At 37.6% G+C, this 11,618-nt stretch overlaps 1 protein-coding gene across 1 annotated transcript in view; it reads right to left on the bottom strand.

Annotated features, from left to right (window-relative positions):
• Positions 1-6,073: 6,073 nt before the first annotated feature.
• LOC147382417 (uncharacterized) overlaps positions 6,074-11,618 on the bottom strand; it is a 6,304-nt gene continuing 759 nt past the window's right edge. The window contains exons 3-11 of the mRNA XM_086427163.1: positions 11,588-11,614; positions 10,485-10,643; positions 10,165-10,272; positions 9,950-10,056; positions 7,588-7,735; positions 7,365-7,484; positions 6,974-7,208; positions 6,492-6,642; positions 6,074-6,306 (exon numbers count right to left, since the gene is read on the bottom strand). Coding sequence (XP_086283289.1) covers positions 7,603-7,735; positions 9,950-10,056; positions 10,165-10,272; positions 10,485-10,643; positions 11,588-11,614 — 534 coding nt within the window. The 3' untranslated portion in view covers positions 6,074-6,306; positions 6,492-6,642; positions 6,974-7,208; positions 7,365-7,484; positions 7,588-7,602. The remainder of the gene's footprint in view (positions 6,307-6,491; positions 6,643-6,973; positions 7,209-7,364; positions 7,485-7,587; positions 7,736-9,949; positions 10,057-10,164; positions 10,273-10,484; positions 10,644-11,587; positions 11,615-11,618) is intronic.

Here is an 11,618-nt window from a genome sequence, read left to right as displayed (position 1 = left end):
ATTTTATATATCAAAATAAGCAACAGATACATAATACACGATGGTGGAGTATTGGAATTAGAGAGTTGGGATTCACGACTGGATCGCTCCCAGTCGGGACATGATGTTACAATTCCTCTCTGGCTTTTAGTTCCTGATTTTGTGGCCGGTCGCTGCCCTTACCACGTTTGGTTGACCATTTATCCGGCTCAGGCTGGCCGTTTGACGTGACCGTAAGCAATGGGTCTCTTTTCGATGTGTCAGAACGTTCGACTACTATAGATTGTTAGTGATCACTGACCAATCATCTTCGTCTATGCCTATCAGGCGTACATGTGATTCCCAAATATGCAAACCATTCGTATACGACCACCTTTACATTACAAGTTCACTGGTAAAGATAGAGAGGAATAACCCGGATTCCAGTTGTGACTCCACTCTCATACGCGTCCCATACCACGTATGAGTTTGGTGGTCCCTACCGTACATCCCAGGATAGTACACCACTCCGGATGATATGATACACTATCCCTTCAGGCATTCACAAACTCTTTAACAGCTCACAAAATAGCACTTATATATATTATTTTCATTTGAAAACAAAAGAAAAATTAACAATACAAGGTTGAGAATAGATATCCAGTTTCCTACCATGCAAGTGTGGCCACTCGGCCTAAAATAAATAACATAACAGAGCGCCTCGCGCTAACAGAAAGTAAATAAACATGCAACCAGTAACATTATCCCTGGATATCCGTTCACCAACCTGCATACAACACAACAACGTAAAATGCAGACATCACCCCTCGGGTGTGACTCTGACATTTTACCGTTTCATACCCTTTTTCCCTTTTTTTCGACTTTTACAGTTTTCAATCTCTTCATAAAATATCCATTTTCTGATATTCATCAACTCAATATGACTTCATTGAATATTAAATCACATTTTTCAACTATAGAATTTATTTCTATCAATAATATTGAAAAAAATACAAATTTCATATCAAAACGGGGTCCGAGCAGTGCACAAGACCCAATTTATGGCAACAACCCGTTAAAACACCCAACCCACGTATAATTTATTAAAAATACAATTAAACATATCAAACATGCAATTTCTGACGTGAATTTTTGAAATAAACAAAGAATTCTATATTTCGGAAATACATCCAAATTTTTCCAATAAAATCCTAAATGCAATTTTCACAATCTATGATTACTAATAGAAATTGAGAATTCCTTACAATGTCTAGGCGAAAGGATCAAAGCGTGTGCGCGGAAATCGAGGCGATCGGCGCGGAAATCGAGGCGGACCGAACTTCGAAGCGGCTGATTTTTGAAATCGACCCGGTAGTTTCGAAGAGCTCGACGTGCTCGTCTCTTCTCCCTTCTACGGCGAAAGGTGGTTTGACCCCGAAATCGATGATAACCGAGGTCGAAGTTACGAAAATCTCCGTATAAAAATACGGCTGATTTTTGACTATACGGGGTGAAAAAGACGAGAAAACGGAAGGAACTTGGTTGGGTTATGTAGAGAATGAGGCTGCGGACGTTTCTCTCTTCTACGTCGGAAAGCGATTTGACCCCGAAACGAACGAAATCCGAGGTCAAAGTTTCGAAATTTCCGTATCCAAATACGGCTGATTTTTGACGATATCGGGTGAAATAGAAAGTGAAATGAAGAAAGGTTGGATGGGTTTTGTAGAGAAAGTAGCTGCGGACATTTCTCCCTTCTGCGTCGATCGTCGACGGCGAGCCGTTTGCGAGAGATCTGCGGTGGAAGAATCGGAGGAAAATCAATTTTTTTCGTTTTATATGTCTCGGCCATATGACGCGTTGGGGAAGATGGGTTTAAAAAAAAATTAAATTTTTTTTTTTTTTTTTATATAAAAGTTGGGACGAAATTGGTATTTTGTCAATTGTTTGGATCGTCGATAACTTGATCATTCGGACTCCAAATCTGACAAACGAATACTCTATTTTACCTAATTTTTCGTTCCGGATCTAATGGTATAGTCAATTTCTACAGATTATGTCTCCATAAAAAATTTACATTTTTGGCCTGACGTGAGCCATAAATTTGATGTCGTTTTCGTTTTTGGCGATAATTCAACTTCCTGATCTCCAAAAATGAAAAATAAATAGTTTATGTTGAATAATTTTTCGTTATGAACCCAACAGTATGATCGAATTTTAAAAATTATTGCTCCAACAAAAAGTCACTGTTTTAGCCTGATCCGACCCGGTAATCGAGGATTTTGTAACTTTTATATTCGGACTCGCATTTGAGCGTGCTTACAGGCTAAACTATGTTTTTCGATCATTTTGAATCTAATGGTGAGGTCAAATTCCATTAAAAATGATCAGAAACATCCTAAAATTTTATCCCTAAATCCCACTTTCAAGATTTTCTTAAAATTCTACTATTTATTTTTTTCCTCGAGATACGAATTAAAAATTTGGGGTGTTACAACCACCTAATTGCATCTCTTTGGCACAGATTAAGTTGAGTCTTTGAACCTAAAAACCAATTGGTCCAACCGGTTTGATGTTGTTTGGTTAGATCCATTTGCCAACTGGTTTAATTGATTCAAATTGATTGGTGCATTTTACCAATTGGGTTGGACCGATATTGCGGGTTTAATTTGAACGATGTGGATCAGTCGATCCACTTACCTTTTGATTAGATTAAATGGAGCAACCTAGGAGCACTTATGGTCGATTCGAGTCGTGGCCTAATGGGATCGCACTTAGGTTCGAGGTTCTAAGCTCACTATATGATTGAAGCTAGGTTGGGACAAAGCTTAGGTTACTTCAGCCCAAAACACCGATATACTATCCCAGTTTTACTTGGTCAAGCAGTATGTGATGCTCCAGTTTGATATACCCGAAGGTACTGTACTGAAGTTGTAGCGTTCACTGTCATTCCCTGTGTCCCGAAGGACCAGGTTAGCTTGGATCTGGCTACGGGGGTTTATAAGGACATGTTGTGATGCAAACGTGAATATGCATGCTCATGAGTGTATGCAAAGGGACAAAGTGCGCCCGAGGCATTTTCGCGAATATCCAATCATACAAACCACATTCATCTCATCATCAAACCAATCACAATGAATACAATAATTGATTAGATCCAATCACAATCTAATGAAAGAAATGACAAAATCTAACCTAATCTAATAGTCTCATTGAGTCAACTCGGTTAACTCGAGTGAAAGTCAACCTAAGGATAGTCTTGGATCAGGTCAAGTTTGACCCTAAAATCTCCAGTGGAGTCGCCACTGAAATCGCCTCGACCCTTCTTCACTAAATAGTGGATAATGGTCCGATTTGTAAATGGGGGACTTTTGAGAAATGGGAGTCGCCACCTAGTTTAGGTCTAGGAACCAAAATTAACTCCAAATGGATATGGGTCGATTCACGGATCAGAGAGATGAGTAAGGGGTCAGATTACAGATTTCGGAAGATGTTAGGCACCGAACACGCCCGATCAAGATGATCAGTCTCTACTACGATCCAAAATCATCCTATGGTCAACATACAAAGACTACGGTCAAGGTCACAGTCCAATCATCATCATCAATTTATATCGCATGCGCTAAATGAATCTCAAGGCCAATATTTCCCAAATATCGTAAAATTTCTCAAATTCCGCATAAAAATGAAAATATTTGAAAAAGCCTTAATTGTAACCTATGCTCCGAAGTCTACGTGGCAATATATTTCAATCACAAGTCCGAATATGCAAATATTTTCCCAATCAATCCAAATAGGAAATTATGAAAGTTTTCTAAGTTAGAGAATCAAGAATATGAAATTTCTAATTTGGTAATTCAAGAAGTTTCCAAACTAGAAATTTAAAATTTCCTAAATTGGGAATTTATGAAAATATGAGGAGTTCCCAAATTGGAAACTAAAAATAAATTGCCCAAAATAGAAATTTCCAAACATAATGAGTTCTAAATTAGAAATTTATAAAAACGATTTCCCAAAATAAGAAATTACCCACGTATGATAAATTCCGAAACTAAGAATTCATGAATATGAATTTTTCCAACATAGAAAATCATGAGTAAGGATTTTTTCACAATGGACATTATGAATATGGACTTTTCAAATTGGGTAACTTGCAAATATGAATTTTCTAAAATAGAAAACTACGAGCAGTCATTTTTCACTTTTACTTTGGAAAACAAAAAATCGTTATGAGAGCCATGTGCCAATTTTATGGAAAGAATTAACCTTGAACTCCCCATATACACAAAAAATCAGTTCTCAATTCTTCTTGTAACATCGATCAATCAACCCATATGCACCCTCATATAAAAATTATCCCGGCCCTCTCCACATGCACGATAATTAAGGGATCACCCATTAGACTTTCATGGGATAAAGTTTACTTTAATCCACCCAACACTTCCTCTCAAGTCCAGCCCACTTATCTTAAAAGAAAATCCTTTTTAACAATCATTAATCCAAGATGTCCAAAGTGAAAGGATAAAAATAAAACTCAATGATTCAAGTGGAGAGTTTGACCAAAGTAGGTCGCATCCACGTGAGAACATTAATTTGCCAATGCTCTAGGAATGAATAATTACCACACCAAATTCGCTTATATCCCCCTTTGAAATTAAATTAACCATCATGCACGGATGAGTTATCTTAAATTAGAGATAGGAGGTGAATCGATTAATCACGTGGTTTCAAGGGGAAATCAACAAACCTGATTTATTATCAAGGCATAGACACTCCATTCATTCCCTGCATGTCAAGGTTAAAAAAAATTACAAATTATCTCTTGATTCGAATGTCCATGCCTTGACATCATATGTATACTTCCCGAGTCTTATTTTTTCACAGAATATATGTCGCCACCACTTTTATTTAACCTGCTATGATAACAAGATAATCAGCATCATTAAACAAATACCAAAAAAAATCTCACCTTTAGATAATGATGGTTGCTGAATTTCCTTCAGATTTCAAGAGTGTATGTGAGACTAAACTTGAATCAACATGAGGTCGACATAAGTCCGAGATGAAAATATTACTGTGTCTGTGGAGATGAGGACAGAGCAGAGGCGTCCTTATAGATACTGCTAGTCTATAAGAGAGAGAAAAGGTAGCAGGCTGAAGTGAGAACGTCAGGGAAAGAAAGAGGAGTCTGTGAAGAGAGCTTATGGCAGCATGGCTGCTGTAGATAATGTAATGGCGAGGGCGTTCAAGTTCTACTGTCGTTGGAGAAGAAACTAAGAGAATGTGGGGCTGTAAGGGAGACACTGATAGAGAAAGGGCGTTGGAGAAGAAGGCTGAAATCGTGGGAGAGGGGAGGGCGTTGAAGACACTACGTCATATTGCGGGATAAACGACTGTCTTGAACAGTCGTTTTTGACAAAAACGACTGCCGCTACAGTCGTTTAAAAAGGAGTCGCAATTAGAAAGCGACTGCCGAAAAAAGTCGGGAAAAACGACGGCTTTGATCCGTCAAAAAGACCGTCGAAAAAAACGACGGCTTTGGGCAGTCGTTTTTATGAATTTATAATTTAAAAAAAAATAATTTTTTGTTTGGTTCGCAGAAAACTGATAGCGTACTTCTGGCTGCAGTATTGTATTAAAATGCTACAGAACTTTGAAACGTTGACTGATGATTAAATCAATAATGAAACTGAATCTAATTGATGTACCCATCATTTCCGATACGGATAGCACACAACAAAAAAAGAAACCTCCGTCCTAGAAATAGATATAAGAACAGATACATTGATACACATCAACCTCTACTATACTCACACCATGAACTCTACCAAACCTCCTTCAGCCTTTATTTCCACGACAACCTTAATGGTGGTGCTTATGTTAATAGTCTGTGGAGCCAACCTTGTTGCTGGTAGCGACTTTACGGATTGGTTAGCGAGTTTACTGGGCTGTGACCCACTAGAATTGTGGGTGTAACGCCATCAGACTTAACGGAGGATTACAATTCGTGTACACCGGGCAGCCCACAAGGTTTTACAATCAGCCCGATTGCAAGGGTGCAGCTGCAGCTGCAGCATCCCAACCATCACCTGACAAAGGAACTGTAGTGCACACGAGAGAGAGGAAACAAAACAATAAATAAAAAAAGTATCTTGTATGTGTAATCCATGTGAAATGTAACTTCGATCACAAACGGGAATTAGATCTCTTTAACAATAATAAGGGGTGAACACATATTAACACGAAACACCAATCACCGCCATCCCACATGCCATGGTTGACGATTCAACGCTATCAATAGGTACAATTTTATGATCGAAAATCTGTCACTCCATAGAAAAATAAATCCACCTGCACATAGAAAAAGTAAACTTGAAACATCACAATTGAAAAAATTGGATTGATCAACTAAGTGCACAAACAGAACCATCTACTAACAACAATACGAGTGGGTTCGATTTGAGCTTGCCAAAATGGTCCAACTTTGGTGCAGGGCATTGTAAATGATGTCAATGAAATATAAGTGTAGAATTTACATCTGTTAAGAGACTGTCCGAGTAATTAGAGGTTTTGTTACTGTTGTTCTGTCTCCCGGCTACAATCTCTATCAAAAGTACCCCAAAGCTGTACACATCTTCCTTTTCTGTTAGCTGACCGTGGGCTAGATATTCGGGAGCCATATATCCACTGTAAATTCAATAAATAAAAAACCATATAGTCATCATAAACATAGTCCATTATATACACACATCAGACCTAAACACCTTCATGTAGATAGATTAGTTGTGGGCAGTTCTTGTCTAGGGGCATAAATATGTTATACGTGCATGTGTGCACATAGAACAAATGTTTGTGGAGAAAGAAATTTATCATCCCCCCAGGAGGTTGCATAGTTGCATGATGCTTTCTATGGAAGATGAATCACAAGGATGTTTAAGTTAGGAGTAGTTATAGAGATCAAATCATTCTAACAAACGAAAATTCACTTTACAACTATTCTAAAGGTATACATACTTACAGTGTTCCTGCAATTACAGTGCTGATGTGGCTTTTATCATCTTGGAAAGACCTTGCCAACCCAAAATCAGAAATTTTAGCTCGAAACTTTGAATCCAATAGGATGTTACTGGATTTTATATCTCTATGAATGATTCTGATCTTTGAGTTCTCGTGCAGGTAGACCAAACCTTCTGTTGTGCCAATAATTATCTCAAATCTCTTCTCCCAGTTCAGTATTCTTCTTTTGTTTGGATCTATTGTAATTATGATAAAAAATTGAAAAGTTTCATTAGTCCTTCCATGCAAGAAACATTAATAATAATTTTTATTTACTTAAGAATCTAGCATAATAAGTAGACTCGGAGATGGGAAACGATAATCGTCCTTGTAGACTAGTAGATTGAGAGTACCCATGAAATTAGTAACTAGAGTTGCAGATTTGGAGGTCGAAATATGCAAAGTTCCAACTAAATAAGTCACCAAATTCATCGAAATTCCATTAACGCAAATCCTCTCAGCAAGTGCAGTACCTGTTCTAACAAAAAAACAGACAAAATTGTTAACTTTTTATGTGAAAAAAAAAGACAAGAAGAGTGACACATTAATTAATATTTATAAACTAAAGAAACAAACCTAAGATTAGGCCAGCTAACAGCCATCCTCCTGTTTTGGATCTGTCAACTGGATTTCCTCTGAAGAGAACCCATTAGCATGTTTTTTCATAATTACCTTCCTAGAGTTTTGTGGTGCAAAATGAGCCCCAATCCAACACCATCCACTCCTGCTCAAGTCAATTGACAATTAGAACCCAATAATGAAATCTCCTACTTACCCACACACACACATTTAATTAAATTAAATGTAAAGGAAGAACAAATAGAAAAATACAATCCATCTCTTGTCAATGAAAAACTAGCAGCTAACATCAGAGCCAACCAACTACTGGCCAGGCAACAATTACCAGGCAAAAAAAGAAGAACAGGAGAGTCTTTTATAGGACACCCACACTCAACAGGGCAAAACCACCTAGGTGGTCCACCATCAGGCCTAATCAATTCCTTTGCTATATCAAGATAATCTTTCACACTATAACTCCCATACTCATCATTCCACAACACATCCAAATGAAGTAGAAGACAATCTTCAAGTCGTTAAGTAAAATACCTTCCGCCCATGAGTTAAACGCATACGACCTCCAATGGTATGTCTTACCTCTTCAGTTTCAAGTTTCTCTAGAGTTACCTTTCAAACACAATTCCTCATTTTAAACCATTTTGTAAACCCATTTGAAGAACCATTAAGTTTTGCAAGCTTGGCCATGCTAGGTACATCTTTAGAAATCAATGGGAACATCTGAAATTCACAAGCCAAAGCACACACAGAAGCCAGAATATAAGAATCAAATGCTGCCACGGACCCTTGAACTATCTGCCCAGTTAATTTCTTGGTTATGGAAGAGCGTTCGTGTGGCTTGCCATGCTCTATTACATGTTGTTACCAACACAAGCAACAAATCAATTGAAAGAACATGTGAACTATATTATTTTAAGCACACGAAGCAATTTATGATGATTATATTCAACACTCACCCTCTTCTTATCAATTTCTCTTCTTACTTTCTCCATGAGCATTGCCAACACAGCAATGTGATCAAAGTCAAAAGACCCAATCTCGGTACCAGGACATTCCTCTGGTCTTGTTGCAAATATGACAATACTACACCATTGTTCAGCAAAAAGTTCATCATCAAGTAAAGCAAGTAAGAGATCTAATCGTGCACTAGTGGAGTCATTACTTCCATGCAAACACCATGGGACAAAATTTTCCTTGAAAACTTCCAAAAAATTCAATGGCTAAAAACAGGGCCTAAGCAAGCATTAGTGCATTCAAGCATTCATCTAGGCTAGGCACAAAAGTAAGTGTGAAATGATTACATCTTCACATATTGCAAACAAAAAATAATAAACATGTGTTCTTTCTTTTTGAACTATGACCTCTAAGTTGCCTTGAATGTTTCGGTAATGCCTCGAAATGTTTTGGTTGAGACTGTTTCGATTTTTCTCCTGACTGAAGCATTGCTCCGGAACAAGGTTTTTAAACCTTGAATAGTAGTAATAGTAGTTGTATCAACAAACAAAAGGTTCCCAGATCAAGCATAGAAGAGATGAGGATGCTGGGATAGATAAGTGGAATGACTAAAAATATATAAAATTAGAAATATATGCACTCATGAAATAAAATAGCAGGCTCGATATGTGATAAACTCAGAAAGAGTAGATACATCTGGTTTAGTCATACAAATAGAGCCAAACAGACTTTGCGCCTTACCAAAGATCTGATCAAAGGAAAAGCCTTTGTCACCATAGGTCCTGCTAAGAGCTCCAGAGGCCACGTTTCACCTTTCTGCACTGCATGTTGGTCTAGTAACAACAAAAAGTTCACAATCTGGCCAACATTCTCAGAGGGACTTTGAAAGTGCTCTGCTAGCTGAAATATCTCAAGACAGTTCTTCTAAAGTGTCGCACAAAAGGTGATGACCAAATCACGTTCCTTCAAAGAAGAGTTTGACAGAATCTCAATAATGCATTTTCCCAAATCTTGCATATAGCTCAAAGAGTACTCGATATTCTGCTTATATATTGTTCTCCCTTGAAAAGGTTGGATACTTTCCTCAGATGAGCCGCTAAACTTCCCAGAAACTACTACATTTTTATTTTTTGGGTTAGAAGGTAGTCATGCCACAATAACTTTACAAGGATATTGTCAATAAGACTGGCTTGAAAATGATAAACCCTGTCCATTCCATTAAAATATTTGCACATCAAGCAAGTGACCAAAAACAGAAATTCAAGAAATGAATGAAATGTACCAATAGTCCAATACTATAAGATGCAGAAAAATGTTATGTCTGCTAATTGCAAGATCAACAAAACACAGCAAGACATATATAGCATGGCATGAATAAATATGAGGTGAAAGCTTAGAAGATTCACACCTTGATGCACTATTTATTCCCCAAAGAAAACATTCTTTGAAGGCCTTGAAAAATGCCAGTCGATCCCCATCAGAGGAGTGGGATGGGTTCCTTCCTTCCCATAGGTTCTGGAAGAAATTCAGAAAGAAGTGCTCTCCATCTATTGCTTTAGGAGGTATGGTATCTAAGAACAGAACTAACCATAATGAGAATCCCTTTAAAATTACATATTTTACCTGACCAAAACCTGCATTCATGAAAGCATTAACAAAGGTTGCTGCTAAGTTCTGCCTTGCTGAATCAACACTTGCACCAGCACTTGCTCGGCCATCAATCAAATGCACCTAAGAAAACAAAATGTAAATAAATCATGCAAAGAATTAACCCACACATGCACACCCTCCCATGCACCCACACTCGCCAACACACCCACCAAGCCACCCTAAAATTTCTAAAAATTGCAAGAGCTATTTCACTTTAAGGAAATAGAAGTACTTGACATTATGTCACAGCAAAACCAAACTGCAGAATCTTTCCATTTTGTAGATATCAATACCTTGTAGATATCTTCGGGAGATTTGGGTTCCATGACCTCAATGTCTCGAGCAAGATTGAGATAGCCTTCACTCAAATTGGAATTGGTGATTATGTCTTGCAATGCCTGCCTTTCATCATCTTCCGCGACCACATCTTCATTGAGCTCGAAATTAACACCCTGAATTATTAAATAGTAGTAAGAAAAAATCTCTTAGAAGTCAACAATTTACAAATCAAGTTCAAGGTACAGCATATTAGCAACACTGATATTTTCTGAAATTATATCATATCTACAAAGAAAAATCACAATTAATTCTTCCACCATGAAGCTGGTGTAATGTTAGTTGATGAGATTATAGAGCGAGTCAACACAAAACTAGAACTTTTTTTGGATGGGTATAGATAATTTCATTAGGAACAAAACGGAGGTCGAGATGACCAACCAAAAGATACAAAGAAAAACAAAAGACCTATAAAAAGAGCCCAACAAACCCTCCCCGAAAGGAACTTCACCATAATCAAATTGCAAACCCTGTCCCACCTAGCTAGGAGATCCTCAAAGAATATTCCCCGGAATTCTTTAAAATGTTTATACCAAAAAAACAGCAAAGCTAAGATTTCCACCACCACTTCCTGAACCTCCCTCTCCTTGTCATCGAACACAGGACTAGAACTATGGACACTAGATACCTAATTTGGGTAAGGTGTTCCCTACTGAACCAGCCCAAGGAAAAACATGTGTCACCAATTGCACTAAAGAAAATCATATGCACAGATGAACCTAGTCTGACATGCAAGGATCACTCTTCACAACCTCACTAATCCTCTTCACAGATCCCAAACACTGGGCCCTCTTTTGCACAGAAACATACTCAATCTCCTCTGTATCTTTTCTAGTAGAGATTCCAAAAAATGCTCCCATATAATCACAAATCCATTACTCCGAATCTAAAAGTGAAGGATGATATTAAGAATATAGTCAGTATTTAAAAAGTGTTTGCAAACTTCTATAGTTTGGTACTTTAGTTACTACAAAAGCTTATTAGTCTTTATTAGGAAAAATGTCCTACATTTAAACCAAATAAACAAAGTCAATAAGAACATGGAGAAAATCCAACCAACCCATGCCTTAGCGCTAAGGAAACTAAGCTCC

This window comes from Akebia trifoliata, chromosome 16 (genome assembly GCF_017979445.1).
Source record: "Akebia trifoliata isolate Shusen 1 chromosome 16, ASM1797944v1, whole genome shotgun sequence".
Classification (NCBI taxonomy): domain Eukaryota; kingdom Viridiplantae; phylum Streptophyta; class Magnoliopsida; order Ranunculales; family Lardizabalaceae; genus Akebia; species Akebia trifoliata.
This window is presented reverse-complemented; position numbering and strand designations above follow the sequence as displayed.